General features: G+C 39.2%; 1 protein-coding gene across 2 annotated transcripts in view; it reads left to right on the plus strand.

Moving 5' to 3' along the window:
* Window positions 1–3,865, plus strand: part of nrg3b (neuregulin 3b) — a 193,527-nt gene extending 189,662 nt beyond the window's left edge. For both annotated transcript variants that reach the window (XM_034859973.1, XM_034859974.1), the window contains one exon: window positions 2,631–3,865. In XM_034859973.1, coding sequence (XP_034715864.1) covers window positions 2,631–3,384 — 754 coding nt within the window. In that variant the 3' untranslated portion in view covers window positions 3,385–3,865. The remainder of the gene's footprint in view (window positions 1–2,630) is intronic.
* Window positions 3,866–21,427: the final 17,562 nt, after the last annotated feature.

The following is a 21,427-nucleotide window of genomic DNA, read 5'->3' on the forward strand; positions in this document are numbered from 1 at the left end:
GCATTCTATGGAAGCATCTTGGTTCACATGTCAAATAAATAATTACATTTTCTGTCTAGACAAGCTGAATATGGAGCTAGACTACATATTGCAAAATATTCATTTCATGCATTAACACATCTTTAATTTTCATCATGCCCATCCTGATGTCAAGGAAGAACAGCGAGTTGCCCTATTTTCATGGCTATCAAAAGTGAAGCACAGCTACTGGGGCTGTTTCAGTAAGCATTAAAAGCAGGGAGGACTTTTGGCAGAGCCACCTCTCGCCAGTTGGCTGTCTGGGGGCTTAAAATAACTAACACATTTCAAAAGTACAGTCTGATGATCCTCACTGGCATGGGTTCAGAAAAAAAGCTTGATGTGAAATCCTCCCTGACACGTTTGTTATCAAAGAGGGATGTTTGCCCGTGTCCTCAAGGATGGAGGATATGATCCATGTAGAGACAAAGTGTTTTAGTTGAATCTTTTCTTTTTTGGCACAACAATCTTCAGATTATAAATAAGATTGATTGTTACGTAACATATAGCAAAGCTGGAAAACATTTATCTTTCACAGTTCAAGAAGGATACATGCATAATGTAAGGCTGGCTTTTTCTTTTAAACAAATAGCACTAAAAGCGGTACATTATTGTAGGTTTTATTTACAGATGCGAAAGACATCATATTCAAGCCTGAATAAGGCAATCCTATTTAGCATATGACTCAGGAACATCCTAATTTGCTGTCAGCATATGCAACTTGAGCGATGTCACTGTTCTCAGAAACGTTTGTCATTAAAGCAGTAGTGTCCCTTGTGCATTCCACACACTCAAAAGTGCCTCAGTGTTTTTATTAGCATACCAACCTGATGGAGCGCTGCAGTGGCTTGTAAGATGCACTGCAAGCTGCCAAACTCTTTATGTGACCTATTTCCATAATTTACATTTTTAAACAAAGCTCCATGGAGCTCTGCAGTTCTTTCAAATGGTTGTGCGGGGAGATCCTCCAGGAATATAACAGTTTCCCTCTTAATACACACACACATACACTTATGTGCACACACAGAATAACAAATAAACAAACTGCTGAAGAAACTAATGAGAGTTACTTTTTAACATCACAAGGCAGAATCTTGTAAGCTATAGGCAATTTAACCTAACATTGTTTTCCAGTGTTTAGGAGAAGAGCTGAAATGAGAGGGCTTCTCATCTTCTAGGGGATAAGATTGCATGTGTACGGTTAAAAAATTAAGATCTCATTAGCCACTGCTAATTCCCTTCCAGATCCATCAGTACAGTATATTTTGCTGGCCTACCGGAGGTTGAGATGGCATTTTTCTCGACTTAACAGCCATACAACAAGCTACCAAGCTTACAACCCCCCCCTCTTCCTCCTCCTCCTCTCACGCCCCCACCTCTCCCTTGTTGCCATGGATACACCCTCTCATCTCTGAGAATGAGAAATGGGTGCTCGAAAGGAGAGTGAGAGAGCGAGACAAGTAAGGGAAAGTGAGGGAAGAAGGAAGATTGTGCAGAGATGATGAGAGCGCAGAGAAGGAAAGATGGAGGCACAGCGCGGAAGAAAGTGTTAAGAAAAATAGACGAGAGCAGCAAGCAAACATGAAAAAATACTCTGCCATGTTTTCAATTTTGTGACAACAAATACCCACAGGATTTATCAGTTTCATTATCCAGTATCAAAACATATATTTACCCATCACAGATAAGGACAGAATTGAAGGCAAATTTGCTTTGGGAGTTATTTTTAGATATGTTTTGATCTGCCGGATTTACCTCCAGCTTGAATTCGCCCTTTTAATACCGAGAGAGGAGTGGGAAAGTAATTCAATTATTTAAACTTGGTTATGCTACAAACAGTCTCTGAAGGCTGACAATAACACTGGCTGTCTCCTAAGGCTTTGCCGGGACGGTTCTAAATGTGAATTGAGTCTTCAGTAACAATATTAACTTGTGCACATTCAACTCATATACAAACTTCCCACTTGACTCTGGATAAGTTTCCAGTGTACAGCTCCGCTGTATTATTTTCATACTGAACATGATGCCTTTCAAGCTTGTCGGCACTGATTTGTGATACCTCCCTCATACTTATAACCAACATACACTGCGAGACTCTCACACCTACAAACACACCATCCACCCCACCCACTCACCCCACATGTCACTTTAGAAACATGTTAGTTTTATTACAGACAAATGTTTTATTACACGTTCAAGGATACACATTTTACCACATACTCACACAGGCCAGGGTCAGGAATCCACCAGCTGTGTCGCTAAAGCCTTAAATCTCTGATTGGCAGTCGTGAGAGAAGGATTTCTCAGTTAAACATTCATGCAGCAACAATGCGGACTGCCCATTCCAAGGATTATAAATAATTACACAAGATTAGGAACGGACAATTCCTGAATAATAATCATTTTGGTGAAAGATGATTTTTTTTGTGTGTAGAACAATGAGGGGAATGAAATGGTAATAAGTACAACAGAATGGCAGCTTCATCTCCATATTCTTGAAACTCGCTTTTATTGCTGTTAGAAATGAGTGTCTCAGACTTAAAGGTCATAATATTAAATGACTTGGTCTCTCTTTCTCACCTTGCCATTTCTATTCTGTCTTCTGCCTAAAGGTGTGATTCTGCTAGTGGAAAGGTCAGTGCCTTTCTCGGCCGGACTTCACTCTCACACTTCGCAGCCCGAAAGGGATGGACCGAAGTCCCATGCACCCGTCTTGATAAGGGAACAACCTACCTTCCGCCTTCCCTGCACACCCGTTCGGTGCCCATCATCCCCTCACTCCAAGCGTGTGACCTCCAGGCGGGGAATGTGGACACCAGTGAGCGGAACCAAAGGGGGCTCCTCAAGTGGCACCCCGCGCCGGCCGGTAAGACAGCGATGCCCATCAGCGAGTCTTCCTCACTGCCCTGTGAGAATGTTGTGCTGGAGCCTGGTGTTGTACCCAACAGTGTTAGCCCTCCTGCCACCATCACAGTTACACTGGGGTCAGGGAAGAATCTCAGCTCTGCACAAACAACCTGTTCCATTGAAATTGCTGTGGAACTCGCACAGGAATTAAAACAGAAAAGCCTTTCCAGCTACATGAAAATGTCTGGCTCTCAAAGCCAGATCCACCGCGGTGACACAAACACTCTCGAGGCTGGGGCTGTGCAGGAGTCGGAAGGAAAAAGTGTCCAATATTCTGCCGGAGTTCTGCTCACAGGTGCTGGGACCAGAGGTTTGAAGGCAGCGGGCCAAAGAGAAGCCCAGGGACTGTGCCAAGATCAGATGTCCCTTGTGTATGGAAGCGCAAACTACTCCTTGGCCACCAAAGGACCAAGCTGCACAGGAACTGGAAACGCTTATGTCAAGCCCTCTACAAGCTGATTGGATTAACTCTGTAAAGCTTCAAATACACTGTTTTCCAATAACTGTATACCTTTTGCTGGTGGCACAGGATGATTAGCAGGTGGGACCGTTTGTGTGGCCACACAGAACAAGAACAGATGGCTGTCGATTTTGAAGAGACTTGAACAGATTGAACTGTAGACGGAAAAAAATATTGACACAACAAAAGACATCAAATTATAAAGCAACAAAGACAAACAAACACATTGTGAATAAATGTGACTCAGTAAGGAAAACAAAACCGGGACTTGAGTGGGAGCTTGACTTAAATAGTGTATTGAAAAGAATGCCACTATTTAAAAGGAACTTCTACTTAGAAACCAAAATAGTATGTCATCTCTATGTTGTTTCTCTATTGTAAAGAAATGAAATTATATATGTCATATAATATATGTCATATAGACGTATATATATTTGACATACAATTGTGACAAAATAAAGACTAAGATAACAATGTTAATTAAGGGCTTTGTTCATCTCAATCCATTTTTATATGGGAAATGTCTATGCTTGTTTGTAAATGGTTGCCTTAAATATATTGATTTTCAATCAATATAAACACCAAAGAAGTTCAAATCACATCTAATATAAATATATATATGCCAAGGTTAGGCCAAAATTAAATCTCAGCTTTCCCTTTATCTCTATGGCCACAGACACCTGTTGCATGCATTGGATTTAATCACGTGCATGTTACACTATCTCCCATACCCCAACCCTAAAAACAGCCATGCAAATTAGCTTTCATTTTAGTTTCAGATGTGCACAGCTTTTTAAAAATAATGAAGTGAAATGAACTGAGAGAATACTAGTTAAAGGTTTGTTGATGGAGCACTAACACTGTATGTGTTACTGTGTGTGTACTGTGTAAGAAAACGGTATTTCAGTCTATGCTCCTTAATTCCCATGATGTACTGCATCCTGTATCTATAGGCTATATTCAAAAAAGATCAACTTCACTGTTTTAAACGATAACAATGCCCATGATGATTGTGGAGGGAAATGAAGCAAGCCAAGTGCAATTCTTAATTTTTGCCTCATTCACGTCAAATTCAGTATATCTGAGTTTCCTCCCTTTCAGGTTTGCAATGACTGCTGGTGAGGTAAGTTGTACATGACTCACAAGTGGGTATTAGAGACTTCTTCTTCACTGCGTTGCCGAGTAGAACCGTCTTGGGTCTATAGGAAGGTTTCTATCAAGACTAACAAACTTTATTGATCTTCAAGGGATAATTGTGCCAAGACAAAGGAAAAAACAAAATTACCATCAATAGAAAACATTTAGGTTTCTAAATACATACTGTGTTGTCTAGACAGAATTCACCACACATTTAACTGAATTTTCACTTTGACAGATTTACATTTACCCAATACTGTATGTTGATAGATGCTGTAAACAAGCACCTTTTTGTTTGACATTTATACTTCAACTTCAAGTCTCATAATAGCCAAAGAAAATGGTTTTGCAGGTTTAACTGGTCTTTTTAACCTAAATGATCTTCTTACTTCAACAAAAACTACACATATGCAACAACCAATATTTAGGCACACCATAAAGTGTGACACATTTGTCCTAAACACAACTGTTGTAGTCAGATTTAAAACTGGAAACATTGATGTAATGATAGTTTGATGAAAGAAATATTCTTCTAGTGTGGTGCTAATGAGAAACCATGTGGATATGAGAATAAAGGATTGGCCTTGATCACAGCTAGTACTAAAAGCCTGAAACACTGTTTGAAGCGCCAGTCGACAGAGTCACCATGTTATGCTTTTTCCTCTGAAAAACGGCGCCAAGGGACGCAGACAGGACCCGCCTGAAGCTGCGGTGACTTGGTTAACTATAGCTGTTTCTGTAATGAAGTCAGAGGGAATGTGAACAATGGAATTGAGCTTCAGGCACAGTCAATGAAAAAATATGACCTACATGTCACATTGTTTTACGTCATTTATGCCTTTATAAGACAATAAGACATCTTAGCCCACAAAGGCATGAAGTGACAATTGTGGATCCATTTCCGGACAACATAAGAGGACACTGACTTTGTGTAGGGACGGCAACGCACACAAGTGAGGACGACAATCAAGAAGATTAAAAAGTAAGTGTTCTCATTACCTGAAATGGGCCAGGTTTGTTGAAGGTGGGGCCCTGTAGCCATCCGATTAATCCTCACTGGTGTTGACTCTTTTATATTTCCAAGGAATGTTGCGCACACCACTGGTCTCCCTGGCTCAGTGTGAGAGGACTACTGATGTGCCAGAGGTGCAGGGGGAAAGTGAGGTTCCCCACCAGATGGCATGGAGATTATAAGGCCAGCAGGCCAGCATGTGTAATGCAGCATGACCAGTGTGGATGTCTGCTAACATCTCTCAGCAGCTCCCCTCGACGTGGGATATCGGGTGATATTTAACATAGCCAGTGGCCGTGTTAATACAAGTGTCAATTTCTTTTCCTGTAATTAAATATGATTTGTTTGGTTTTCAGTGACAACTCAGCTGACATGTGGGTACAGCACATTTATCAGTTCAAGCAGGATATCCTACAGTACAGCCCAGCCAACAAACACCAAAAGGATGATGATATTCTATATCATATATATATATATATATAAAGTCTGTGCACAATGCAGTGGCTTCTTTCTAACATTAATTCATTTTTTATGTGGTACACTTAAAGTTTCTTATTTTGATTTTCTTGCCATCTGCCTTATATCTCTTCTAAACAAAATAAAATGTCTTTAAAATAGTCTCACCAACTCTACCAGCTGTACTGTCCAATGTAGGAGGAGAGGTGGGATTCTGTGGGTGTTTACAGAATATGGAGCTCTTATAAAGCTGTTGGATCCCTCTAATATTAAATATTTTAGAACTGCATGAGAGCAATGGTTTAATGCTATGCTAGCGGCATGGCTCTTGGGATGGCAATGTCAATTGGTAGCTCCACCGTGAGGTTCACATTTGGTGTTTTTAATGAAATCTCTTAACTATAAATTTAATACAGGCATTCCCCTCCCCCTCAGGATGACCTGTAGTACCTTGGGGGTTTCTTTTAGTTAACTTTTCATTAAGAGCCATCATCAGGTCAAAATCTCAGTACTTTATGATCAAATAACTGTAAAACCAATGATCAGTCCCATTAGCCTCATCTGTAGTTTGTGTTTAGCTGATTAGGCTAAACACAAACTACTACTAAATGTGTCTAATTAGATCATGTTAGCATGCTAATACTGCATTCATGTAGTGTAGGAAAATTAATGTAAATGCCACCTCAAGTTGAAAGAGAAATGTAGATACACAACATGTCAACTTGACATTAAATTACACAAAAACAGGGCAGACACATGTAAATGTTGTGGTTATAAGAATTCTTTTTATGAATTCCCATATTACATACATATCATTGTTACATGTTTGTCCATGTATGACTATTTTACAATTGTACAAAATCCTACGCAGATAGAAGACTTTCCTCTTTGAGTCTGAAGAGCTTACATGACTAGACATTTCGCAATGATGCTTTTGAAAGCTGATTTTCTTTCCCTGCATTAAACTCTAATGTAGCTGTTCTAGAAATAGCTCACTGTGACATGCATCAGCTATCTATGGGAATAAGATAAGGGCTCATTTTCCTATTAGGAACTCTTGCAATAATATAATTATGCAATCATCTCATGTAAAGTGTTATTTAGATTTAGAGGGATTAGTAGAACAATGTACAGCAGTTAACATGTAGTTAATTTATCAATGGTTCAATGCAACAGTGCTTTAAAGTTTTAAATACAACAGATATTTAGGCAGGAATGCACTGGATGATTTAGAAAGTGTAGGCATCATTCTGTCATTATTGCCGTCCAGTGGTGAGTCAAACGTGACATGAGCTCTCAAGTGTCGGTAAAGAACCAGCATGCTACATCTTTCATGAGCTGTCTGAAACGATGATGCAAAAGCCCTATTCATCCTGAAGCAAACTCAGATCATTAAGCTCTCCACTGGGACTCATATTTTCACATTTGTTTTTTGTCATCACACAGGCTTAATAGCCGGCCCAGACACATGGAGGAGGATGGACTAATTAAAACCTAAAAATAAAAATTGATGTGGTTGGACACGGCCATTTCCTTAAGGTTAAAAGTTGAAAGGTCCTGCTTGAAAAGTAATAAAACATGGTACCCAAATACTCACTTCAAGAGTGATGAGTAATGTGTTTCTGAATCAGAATCTATTGATACATTTATCATCAAGTAGTGTACAAATAAGCTCATATTTTAATCCATTCTTAAGTAATGTAAATGCTTGGCTTGTGGCTAAACTTGTCCCATGCTTAATGACTCATTGTGTTACAAGTATAAGCCAGGCTGGGGCAATGTTTCAAGAAGAAAAAAAGAAGGCAAAGGTAAATATACCTCTAAAAAACAACCTCTATTGTCACTGTGAATGTTTACAGACCCAATAAGCCAAAGATACAGAGTATAATGAGGATCAGATGCCTTGCTAGGATCGCCTTCAAAAGGGCTCTGTCTTGTATAGAGTAATAACACTAGTACAGTCTGCTGATGGACCAAATAGGTGAACAAATAAGCCAGAGGCTATGTTACCTGACTGTTATGAGTAAATACAGAATAATGCAGAAAAATCACTTTGAAAATGACGCTGTATAAAAGATTTATTGTTTTTAGTAGTAGTAGCAGCAGCATGCATTATTAGCTAAACAAGTTTCTAGTGGTTATTATTTAGCAAGAGAAATGACATGGTATGGCAAAAACTTTGTGTTCCATCTAAATTAGCATACTCTATGAACACAAAAACATATTTTCTGTATAGTGAAGCAAAAAAAAAACTCTAAATCCTTCAATACTCCCAGAATAATCATCTGAGTTCTACTAAACTGCTGACATGCAGAAATGACAGGCATGCCGTATGGTTTTTTTTTTTCTTTTAAAGGATTCCCTACAACACAGATACACCCTTGAGGGTGGTTATGATTGCTGGGGCATCCACAGGCCAAGGCCCCCTGATTCTCTGGGACTCCCAAGTCACGTCAGCCTGCAAGACAGATTGTGGTCCTGACCTCAGACTGTGTTTTGGTCTCTGCAATAATCAGGATGTTCCCTATGCACAGGCTGTCAAGTTGCACACTTTGGTATTCTGCTCAGTTCAAAGTGAGGTTCATGTGACCATAGACAGAAAAGAGTACAAAATAGTTTTTCCAAATTCTGCCTTTCTGTAATATTTTATAAGCAATTGTTTTAAGGTTAAGGGAGTTTGAGTGATATTGTCATAATGTTGGATAGTTTAATACATTTTGTGAAGAGAATAAAACTAGCATCTTGAATTATGATGACATTTCAACAATTCAGGTTTGTGTGTGTGTGTGTGTGTGTGTGTGTGTGTCAAACTACTACTAATTAGTTAATCCCCAGCTGCAGTGAAAGGTTCCTGCTAAGCCTCAATGCATTTTCTATGAGTAATCTCATAGAAAAGGCATTGAGGCGCACCACTCAGACTTCTGCTTCGCAGTCAAAAAGTGTAAGTGCTATCACTTTTGTCTTTTACCGTAAGAGTTAAGACACTCAGATAAACACAGTGTGTGTATGTTTAGTCACAGAAATGTGAGTATTGGAGCAATTTACAATATTAGTACTGTCGGCTTGTTTCCAGTAAACGTTTGGATTCAGTTAGCATTATTTTCTATTGGGCAGTTAATTGAAGTTCCTGTCACTTTCAAGCTCACGGAGCCAAATGTGTAAATCCATTTGCTTTCACTAACATGTCTGCAAACAGCTCAAGTCTTCCTTCATTTTGACATAAAATGTCAAGTAAAAGCAAGATTAAAATGTTGTCTAAGAAGTTCTCCCCACTCTACGATGTGACGTCATCCACTCTAGCTGTTAACATTGCATCCAGAACACAATGTGAAATTCTGAAAAAACTATTTCACTAACTTTAAAGAATGTTGAACATTTAAAAAAGTTTAAACGAAATAAATAGGAAATCTGTAAATATAAACAATTGTTTCCAAATCCTGCTAGCAGTTAAGTGCCCAAAAAAAATAAGAAAAAAAAAATATGTAGAAGAACATATGTTTTCAGAGAAAAATAATAATGGGAACTGGTAAAAAAAAAAAATACAGGTATCACTACAGAAATACAGGAAGTCCTTCACGTAAGTCATTTACATGTATGCAATTCCCAGGTTTGGCAGTGATCCAAAACTCAGCAGCACAACATTAACTTCCTTTTGGCCCACCACATTCATCTGTTGTGGGCTCTTCCATCTAAATGAGGCTAATGGCACATTAAGTCTGCCATCAGCTTTGCATGGAAATACTTCAATAGATTGAGCATTGAAGATGCAAAGTGCGTCCCCTGTGCGCTAACAGAATTCTGAATTCATCTCAGCCTAATAGAATGCCTTGAAAAAGCCAAATTACTTTTTAATTGTTCAGAAAATGGAAAATTGTCTGTTGCTCATCCTATTGCTGTCAGTTAAACGCGTTATTAAAGGCGTTGATGCAGACCAATTTTAATGGCGTCAACTTTTTCATCGCGAGATTAACGTTCTTTTGGGCCTAGCAAACATTTTTCACATGCTGCTGCAACAACTAGTAACGTTAGAAAAATTATAACACCACAGCGGATCTAGCTAGACCAGAAACAAAACAACAGGCATGCCGCACACAATTGTTCGGGCTTGCGAGCCGGCCAAAGAGTAGTAACGTTACGTTTTGAGTGGATGGCGAGCGCGAGACGCTGAATTGGATGACAACAAGATTCCGAATGGAAAGTTTACTTTACTAAAAGGTGCCAAATGGTTCCATTGACAAGACCAAAGTGATCTGTGTGTCTGTCGTTGTGAACTGAGCTACCATCGCAGCACGGCCAGTCCAAATTACCAGTTGTTGACCATGCACACAGCTGATGCCAATTCTCTTACCCCCTTCTCAAAGTATTTTCTCACCCTTTTATTGATGGACAGTGTTACATCGTGTAAGAGATTATTTGCTTCAAGTGAGAATGTTACGTGTGAAATTGAACAATACAGTAGGCTATATGCCAATGTTTTCTTTTGTGGTTTGGGGTTTGGTTTGGGTTTATTTTTCCCTTTCTTTGGCCTCCTTGTGTTTTTGTCTTGACTTCTCCCCGGGCTCGTGTTGTTTGGTCCTGCCTTGTGTTCCCCTGTGTGTCTGTTTGTCCTACTTCCTGTTTTATGTTGGTAGTCTGGTTTCCTGTTCTGTTCTGTCTTGTCTTGCCCAGCTTTACGTTTGTCTGTCTGATTGTCCTGCCCCGCCCTAATGTGATTCACCTGATGTCTCACTTGTTCCCTGTTACCTCATTACTTCATGTAATTAACCCCTGTGTTCCCTTTGTCTCTTGTTAGATCCTTCTTCTTCGCCTGCCTGTCCACACATTGTCCTTTTGCTTGCTCCTGAAAGTCTCCTCGTGTTTTTTTTGCCAGTCAGCCTTTTTCTTGGGAGTTTGCCGTTTACTTGCCTGTGTTCCTGCCCGTGTTCCCTGTCATCCCTCTTTGTGTTCCCTAACGTCTCCAGTTGTGTCCTTCCCCGTGAGTTTCCCAGCCCTTGTGCTACGGCTTTTTGTTCTCCCTGACTCCTTGTGTGTTTTGTGTTTTCTGGGACTTTGTTGCTCTGTTTTTGGTTTATAAACCTTTGGAAACTCCTCCTGCTACTCCGCGTTTGGGTCCTCCTTCCGCTCCCATAACAGTTTTCAATTAAAAAAAAATTGCATAAAGCAAGCCAATCCACTTTTCCATGTTGATAAGAGCATTAAAATGAGAAAAAATATCACAAAAAGAATTCAAGGGACATTTAGAATATAGATAAAAATGTGTGATTAATTGTGAGTTAACTATGACAATGCGATTAATCGTGATTCAACATTTTAATCGTTTGACAGCACTAGTTCATTCTAATGCTAGTTAACATAAATTAAAATTCGTTTGCCTTAATTATAACCACCACCAAATAATACGCTAAGGTGGTCGTCTTGGGAAACCAACTTTATGAATTGTTCTCCTAGTTGCATTTAACGTTGCTTGAAATAAGACCAATATTCTTTACCTGGAGCTGAAGGTATACCTTAAAAACAAATATTTCAAGGGATTATCAAAAAAGTGTGCTTTCTGGGACAGAGAATGTTTCATCTTTGGAAAAATATTTAAATCTCTACTTAAAACTGCAGCAACACTTTGCCAGTGGTGGTTAGTAACTAAGTACTCAAGTACTGTACCTAAGTACAAATTTGAGATCTTTTAATGCCAGTTTTTTTCACTACACGACACTACTTCACTACATTTCAGAGAGAAATATTGTACTTTTTACTCCACTCCATTAATCTGACAGCTTTAGTTTCTTTACAAATTGATTTGTTTTATTAAAAATGAAACTCCCAACAATACATAGAAGTACAATTACAGCTAAAATAATTAGCAGATTAAACATTTAGTTGATTGACAGAACTGTTTTGATTGTTTACAGTTTTAAAAATGTGAGGATTTTGAAGTACATTTCCTGATGATACTTAGATGTTTACATTTACTTACATTTTCAATGCAGGACTTTTAATTCTAACAAAGTCATTTCACAGTATGGTGTTAATCACCAGCCAGTCTTACTTGGTGTTAACGTTGTCTTTATTTAGCTAGCTTCACTTAGCGTTACAGCCATACCACAGCACATCTTCTCCACACAGCACTATACATTCGTTCTCCTGTCTCACCTCAGTGACGTCATACACGCGTCCACTGCAGTGTGTTACATTGAAGTACCTCCCCACAGTGGTATTAGTACTAAAGTAAAGGATCTGAATATCTCTTTGATGTTTTAAATCAATGGTTTGACATTTGGGGAAAATACCCTTGTTTGCTTTAATGCAGAGAGTAAGATGAGAAGATGCATCATCGTGCCTGGATGTCATATCTGTGTGTACATTTACAGCCAGCAGCCACTTAGCTTGGCCTTATATTTATTGACCAACTAGAGACTATTGATCATTTCCATCTAACTCTCGGGAAGAAAGCAAGAGTATCTCCCACAATGACCAACTTATTGCTTCATTATAAATAAGGGGACCACGTTTTTTACTTTTGTTTTATTTTATTTTACACACTATAGGTGGTGAAACTATCTTGCTTTGGTTAACATTATATCATGGCTGGGCTCTGCACCCTATGATAGCTGCTGAGTCTACCTGGATTACCTTAACCTCACCTTCCATGCATTGTCCTGATTATTCACCAGCTGCTCCTAATTGCTCCGGTCTATTTAAAGCAGAATCTCGTGACACCTCTTGTCAGTATGTCAAGTTCCTCCTGTCAGTCTCACTGCTCTGTTTCTGATAACCACTCTGCAACCTAACCTCTGCCAACAACTGCCCTATGCCAGCTTAGTCCAGTCCCCAGTCAAGAGTCATCTGTTTCCTCAGTTCTCATCTGCAGTTATCCAGCACCTTCAATCTCTGCTCTCCACCCTCCAGGGCTGCTTTCCCAGCTGCTTTTTCAATTTCTTAGCATGTACATTAGCCCAAAGGACTTTAAGAACATTAAACATGACAAGAACATTAAGCAACTCTTAGTGCTAGTATCAGAAACCATTGTGGCAGACAAGCAAGGCCTGCTGTGATGTTCCCCCCTTCTTATCTGACCCTGAGACCCCGAGAATGAGTAGGATAATTTTAACAGATATACTACACTTTTTGATCAAATTATTTTTTGTCTTTTACTACAAATAACAGTTTTAAAGAGCTACAATTACACAAACAATCTACACATGGGGCTTTAAGGTAATTGTCAGTGGAGTTACATTGATTAATAATATCAGAAGCCTCAGTCTCATGCCAGTTTGGTCTACCAATTTAAAATGTGAGTATTGTGTTTTGGTCTGATTGAGCTGCAAACGACAGTAGTGAGGTCCTAACATGACTAGAGATGGAAGAGACAGATGGATGTTATTCTGAAGAGAAGGAAAGCTGGAGCATTTGCAGTATATTGTGTCGTTTCTAAAATTTTATTATCAGTGGTGTTGCCAGACCTGTTTTTACAATTTAATTGCTGAATACAATGCACTAATTCTGTCACTAAATAATTTTAAAATGTAAAAAAAGGTATTTAATGCTAATTATTGATTTGGGCGGCAACAGCATATATTAATATAAATATGTGTTGTGCAATACATGATAAAAGTGTACAGCAGAGAGAAATAGGTAACAATTAGTAAGATATTATGAAGAAATGAAAGCTTTTAAAGGGTAGCATTATTCACATTATAGTTGCATTAGGGAATACTAATTACATCAAATGCTTTTTTGAATAAGGGTTTTGCCTTTGATGGAGAAAAAAATCATTAATCTGCACCGAGTTTAGCAGTGATGACCAGATTTTGAAGCTCATTTAGAAAAATATGGACTTAGGTGAAAGTGGTTGTCCGTGGCTGGCTGGTCGATTAAACTCATGGTGCTAGGGCCAATTCCAAGAAAGCTGAGATGGAAAATCCTAGGATCAGTTTGTAAAAAGACTCAAGAATTATTGAACGGTCTCCGTTCTTATTACCGTAGCTCAGGAGGGAGGGGAGAAAGCTTGGTGAGAACTTTTTAACTCCCTTTATGAGTTCTATGAGTGTGTGTGTCAACATTACAACACTTCTCCCTCTCTCATCAAGTATTTGTGAAAGAATTTCATCAGATGAGCCTTTCACTCAATCCCCCAATGAGCGATCAATTGACAGATGTTGCGCCTTTTTAATGCTGGTAATATGAGTGAAAATGAATGGTAGGATCACCTCCAGAAAAGTAGAGGCACAATGGACAAATGAAGACTGAGTGAATACTTGGTCACTTGTGCTGGTCACATGATGGATGTAAAAGCCCAGCCCTGCTGTGTTCCCTGGACTCCAGACCTCACCATAAAGCAAAAGCTACCCAACAGCAACCTCACAGTTCCCCACATGGTCTACAGTTACGTTACATGTATGTCGCAGAATAAATTGCCCTTTGTCAGTAGCGGAAATCTCATCACTACATATTTTCTTTTGCAACAAAGTCCTCAAATGACCTCCTTGGATTTACCAGTAACAACAGAGTGCTTGTAAATGCAAATGAAGTGTGACCCCCATAAGAGGAAGACAAGAAATCAAGATGTTCACGCCAGCAGGATATGTTTCCTTCATAAATAAAGCAAGAGCTAAACCCCAGACCCTGTAGTGTGAACTACCTGAACTGTTCTCTTTTTTTTGGCCTGACAAAGCCACTGCCACGGCAAATCAATCAGTCCAGGAAAGGGAACAGAGGATGCCACTGTGCATGAACTGAGGGCAATCAGATATAACCCAGATGGCTCAATGAAATACAAGCTGAAGCACTCTCCCATGGAGACCCCTCCTTTACTGTGGGATGAGGCACACATCCAACGACACTGGAGCACAAGTCAAGCCACTTTGTATGGGTGATAATATGACACGCACAACCCTCGCAAACCCAACTGCAAGCAGTTTTCAGACACTATGGCCAGCTGAACTTTTTGTTCAGTAGACCAACTTTAAACCTTGATTGTTTCAGAAAGGGCACTGGTTTATAATCTGGTAAAATTTCAGATGTCTGTGCATTTAAAAGTATACTGCAAATTATTTTTATTATGTTAATGGGAGGGGTGGAAATCAAGACCTTAGGATCTGCCATGTCACTTTTTAGCTACTCTTTTTTTTTAATATAGTTTATATATATTTTTGTTTCTTTCTCTAGGACATCTTTTTGCGTTGGGTTTTTGAATCATTTTCCCTCTCATATTTGCCTTAAATGCTTTGATATGAGTTTATTATTTGTTATTCACTCTCCAGTTCTGGAGGTTGTGTAGTTGTGTGACATCTTTATCTGATAAAACTAAGGTACATCATATTGCTTCTTAATACTGTAGTACCTAGCACTGTGCCTGATATATCTCTGCAATTCCTTTTAGAGAAAACAACTGAAAAGGAAGTCATGTTTGAGGGTAGACTCTGACTTTTACATTAACCTTTCATGCATGTTCTAAAAACTTCAACTCTTTCTGTAATGTAATGTAAATTCATGTGTGGGTGTGCCAAACAACACAGTGCATGTAATATTTCTACCCAAGAAACACAATGCAAACTAGCGTTTAACTGTACTAAGCATATTTTCAAAAAACTAATCTCAGAACAAGGTTCACATATGTTGCATATCAACTGTTTATTAGTTGATGTACATGTATAATATTGAAGTGTACAGATCACACATGACATCAGACTAGATGAAGGAGAAAGCTTCTCTTCTTGACATAAATACTTACACACCAGCTTTGCCTAATAACAGAATTAGTGTACCAAACGAAGATTATTAATATGATTCAGTAATTAGAAACAGGGCTGTGTGTTTTATTCTGGCTAAACTGATGATGCAGCAGTCAATGCACCCTAACATTTACATTCCATGCTGTGGATAAAGTGAATTCACAAGAGTCCTTGTGCTGTCTTTGAAGTAGTCTGGCTACTGGTTCAGACTTTGAAATAAATAAATAGATAACACTGGGGGGGGAAGAAAACTGGTAAAATATATTCCCTCAGAATCAGTTCCTGGTTCACAGAGTTAGAACTGCAGCTTTAAAGCCTGTTTAGTCAGTTCGGGGATGTGTGACATGAAAACCTTGCCTATTAAATTCTCCTTCAGTAGAAAACACTAGAGGCAAAGTTTAATCTCTGGATACAGTTGTAGGTTTTTTAGGGCTTCGAAACTAACCTGAAAGTATCTTAATTATTTATTTTTTTCTGTCCCTTTGCTTTAGTGTTGGCTGTAAGATTAATAATTGCGGGGGGCCTCTAAAACTCAGTGGGTAGAAAACAGTGACAGTAAATAGTTTGATCATGATCTAAATGCATCCTGAATTTGTAACATTTTTTAGTCTTGTGATAGAATACGTTATTGATCACATTTAGGATGAAGTATTCTGGCACAAACTCCTTTTTTTCCTAGTATTCTGCCTAGCATTGGCTGTATCCAGCAATTGCAATATCCGTAGGGGTTGTTGACAAACATGAAAGCGAGCAGCGTGTGTCTATTTTCCAAAGGAAACTCAATTCATGTCCTGCAGTGATACAGATGACAAGGGCATCAATGATATATTTTACTTAGGTAGCGTGGTTATTCCAGATTCAGGGACAAATCAGGAGAGCCAAATAGATACTGACTGAGTTGCAGAACACTAAGGCTCTGTTTCCGCCTTGCGTTAACATCTGTTCTGAGTGATCCGATCACAAGTGGATAGCTCTCAACACATCTGTTTTACACCTGGTTAGAATGTGTCTTCCGCGTTCATCTCAAGTGACCGCTTGTAATCGGATCTCACTTCCCCACTCTATATGCAAATAAACACAGGCAGTATATAATTTCCATTTGCAAAGACTAAATGCTTTAATTTTTAACCGGTGGGAGGCAACAACCAGGCACTTCCCAAGCCTTGTTTGCCAGAAATCAAAAGAACATGGACTGGGTCCTTTCCTTGGCATGTTCCAGCTAAACCAAATTGCCCATTATAAAGACTAACATGTAATGTTTTTCTATGGGCTTTTCAAGCGTGATTTGAGAATGCCACACTTATGCAGAGAATGTTGGATGAGGCGGCAGTCTTTTAATGTGGCCTAGGACACATTTGCGACCACTCTGCTAAAAGAATGTGGCCACATGCCGCCCAGACCACCTCCGAATGTGGTCTGTGCGATCAGATCTCCATCCTTAATCCATCTTGGATGCATTCACACTTGTACCACCCATCCACTTGTTATCGGATCACTGGAGACCCATCTTCATGCCAGGTGGGAACAGTTTATGCTAAGCTGCGTCAACTGACAGCAGTTTGCCCACCACACTCATCACATCTCACTTCATTGATTTTGATAAATTTAAAAAACCTTCATGCTCACATTCTCAGAGCTGATCTTCTTTTCTTTTCTTACTGTTGCTGGATGTGGGCTGCTGGGCAACATCAACATGCAGATGGCATTTTATCAGAATCTCCACATATAGATTTCACTTGATAGCATGTTGCACTAGATGCAGAGGAATGGCCACATTGAAAATTCCATGTTGAATGTTCAATGTTGGGGTGACCTTGCTTCACCTCCGTGCACGGCTTGCATTTGGGATATCAGCAAGGCCACATGGTGGGATGTTCCTAGAAAATAGAAAAGCTGGAGCAGCTTCTGGGTTTGTTATCAATATTTGCTCAGATTGCAACACAATGTGGAGTCGACCAAGATAAAATCACATCATTTGCATGTAAATTCTGTCCTGCACATTTCAAATTGAAGTCATTTGTCTGGCCATCAATGCACATCTATGACCAAGTTAATTGACACTACAGTTTTTAAGGTAGGCTATATGTTTATAAGGAGTGTCAAGTCAGAGCTGGCATGCCATACATACAAAATTAAAATAAAATAAATAAATAAATAAATAAAGAATAAATATGTTATCCACTCAACATACTGGCATTTACTCTCAGTAAATTTGCTCACTCTGATCAGATCTGGTATAATAATTGGCAGCCTCTAGGGCTTTGTTAGATATGTTTGGATTCTAAAGATGATTAAGAGTGTCAACACTGAACATGCTGAAATTAATTCTTAAAAGCTGTTAATGTTAGCAGTATGACTGCAACACATTACAGCCATGCAAATCACACAGCAACAATTGGAGGTATGAATATAACATCCAACAAGAGGTTTAAGGTACACCTTTTAAGGTATGGGAAGACTAAGAAGCTACTGTAGGGAAGACTGAATCCCAAAAAATAGTTACAGAAGTCAAGCAGTGAAGTTATAAAAGTATGTATTTCCAGATCTCAGAAAGAAAAGGGTTTGTTTTCTCCAATGACCTAATATGGAAGAAGCTGCTGATAATGACAAACATGTTTTCCTTTGTTAAATTTGGATTAAAAAATGACACCCATACTTCTGGCATGCGGAAGACAGATGCCCAAGAGAATTTTTTACATCCCTAGATGAATTTCCAAGTGACAGGGAAGCTTAGCAGCAGTTTGTGCACTTATTCCTCTTTACATAGACAGGATATCATTTTGCCTCTTCACTTGTAAAACTCCTACACTGGCCTTATGCCCAATAAATGGCCGTGATGTTTATTCATAAAGATGATGTAAACTAATCTGTCTGAGTACAAAATGTTTAAGAAAAAAATTAGGACAACTGGAGAACATTTAGAAAAAGCTCACTGCATGACCCACAGCATCTCTGTTTAGGCTGAATTCCCTTTTTTATATGTCAGGTGTTGAAATGCCCTTGTCACAAGTGGCAAATCTCAGGACACTTAACATTCCTCCCCACCCCCTCGGCAGATGCAGTGTTTTTAATGACATTGTCTGCTTCCTGTCAAGTCAGCTGGGGGCTGATATGGGGAAAGTCACCTGTGGAAGGACGGTGGAAAGAAAATGTCTTGAAGGGCAGCACAGGAACTCTGCTGGGTTCTGACTTCACTCAGAGTGCTGCACTGTGCAGGGGAATCAGGGCTGACACTGCACTGCACAGACATTTATCCAAAAAAACTTAGGGCTGTGCATTTTTCTGCCAGTGTGTTCTCTCCAACGTTAACTTAGTGTTCTATTAACTGGGCTCATAGGAATTACTCCATCGCTTGATTGAATGGTTTATGAAAAATGTCCAAAGGGAAATGTAAAAATCTTTTCATCTTAGATATAAAAGGAGAAAAAAAGATGGTAAGATACTTAACAAGAAAATTGTCAAGAAATGTGTGTGTGTCATAGATGCATGCACAAGGCACCTACTTTAAATGCAGGGGTAGCTGGGCTTTGCTTGCTTAAACTCCGGTCAGCTTAATCTTCATTTCAAATGAATCAACTCGCCTCAGGCACTTGTCTCACCCCTTTCTGTCATTTTTTTTCTCTTTAATTTCTTCTTGCTGGTCATTTTTCACTTAGAAATTTCTGCTAGGTTATGAATATGCCTGCCAAGGTAGGGCTGAAATCTGGGCACCAGAGGATGACAAGATGAGAGTGGTGTTGAGAATTCCCTATACAAAAGAGCTGACAAGTCTGCCTATATTAGGGGTTCTCTGCAGGTGAATGTATAGTTTCCCCACACGCCACTGACCGCATGTGGGTACTAATGATCAAAGGCTGCACTGAGATAGTGCCTCTTGGTAGTAAAATGGCAGAACTGTGCTCCTCAACATGTTCATGATTCATCAATTTGGAGCTATTACCCTGCTTTTTAATTAGCATTCTTCTGTTTGGCCCTATAACCTGAGGTGTTTTGGCTGTGTGTTTAACAGTATGTTGGCTTGGCATTATAATTAAAGGTCTACCATTCCTACACTGTTTCCCCATCGTGGATTTAAACACCCTCAAATTTAACCGCCAAAGAATGGACAGTTCTGCCTTAATTCTATAAGATTTTTCCTCTTACTCATAGGGTTATTTATCAATCTAGATTGTTTTGGTGTGAGTTGTCCAGTGTTGGAGGTATATCAGCTGCAGAGGGACCTGCCTTCTTTCAAATATTATGGAAGTGGATGGCACTCAGCTTATGGTGCTCAGTGCCCAAAAAAATACATTTGAACACTTTTTTAGACATAGATTGTCATTAATTGCAACAAATGAGGTTCATGCTCCACAGCTGAGCTGTAACTGTGGCTAATTAATACTGCTAGCTCACATGAGCTAGCAACTGCTGCAGTTTAGCCGAGGAGGACGGCATTGATGTTTACATCTGTTAGGGGCACAAGCCTCTCATCCTTGAATACGCTTCCTTCTGCGTGGTGATACGGTTGGCAGGTGTAGTTTGTTAGAAAGAAAATAGTTCCTAATAAAACAACTCACAATCAGGTCTCTGGATTGTCTTCACTATATCCAACACTGGGCAACTCACACCAAAACAATCTAGATTAATAAGTAACACACCAGGTAAGAGGAAAACTGATTTTTTTGATATGGCGGTCAACTTTCCCTTTAATCCTGAAAGGAGGAATCAACTGGTTTCTTTCAAATGGAGGCAGCTAAAACAAGCTGGAAAACTAATGATTTTACCTTATCACATTTTAAGTTAATATTTTGAACATTCAGGCTACACGTCCACAGTAACATTAACTTGGAGTTTTAACCCTGGTAAATGTAAGTCTGATATTCCCTCTCTTTTGAGCTCTGTTTTACTCTGCACCAACTCCTGAGGAAAATATCTGGCTTTTTAGCTCCTAAATGCTCCACCTTGTTCAGCAGCTAGTTTGTTACTTTGTCCGTCTGCTGTTGGTGCTCGGCAGGTGGCAAGCATTTGGTTTTTTTTTGCTTTTTTGCTGCCCTCTGTGGCTGAAAAAACGGGAATGAGAGTGGTGAGAGGGAAGCAAAACAATAGGTTTCAGGCTAGAAAACAATAATCAGAAAAACGTTAAAGCTGTGTACAGCTGCTGAGTCGGATGATACTACTCAGAGGGTTCATCATTACGGTTGACACCTATATACAATATCTAAATACAATGAGTATTGATTAATGCCTGTGTGAAATAGCCCTTTAACCTCATAGTCATTTTATTTCAAGTGGAATTTGCTTGTCTATAGCACAAACAATTTATAATGTGTCACTGCCCCTTTAGAATTTCCTTCTTAAAAAGTAGGGGGAAAGCAAAGCAATCAATTGAAAGATGACAGTTGACAGTGAGGAAGACATCACAATTGATTGTGTCCATGATGAGGAAAAGATCAACCCAGTGAATAAAATATATATATATATATATAAATTTGATCACAAAAAGCTATAGTGCGTAGTTTCTGTCGCCCTCATGCTGAGGGCCAGATGTTTCAAAGCTGGCACAGTTAATGGATGAGTTTAAATTCACATCCACCGCTCTGCCGCCGAAAAATTTAACATCCAGATGGACAAACAAGCAATTATAGGATAGGTTTCATCCAGTAACACCTGAACAAAACAATTTTTTTAACGCCTAAAGCTTGAGCTTGAGCTACAAACTTGCATACATAC

The sequence above is a fragment of the Etheostoma cragini genome, chromosome 21 (genome assembly GCF_013103735.1).
Source record: "Etheostoma cragini isolate CJK2018 chromosome 21, CSU_Ecrag_1.0, whole genome shotgun sequence".
NCBI classification, from domain to species: Eukaryota; Metazoa; Chordata; class Actinopteri; order Perciformes; family Percidae; genus Etheostoma; species Etheostoma cragini.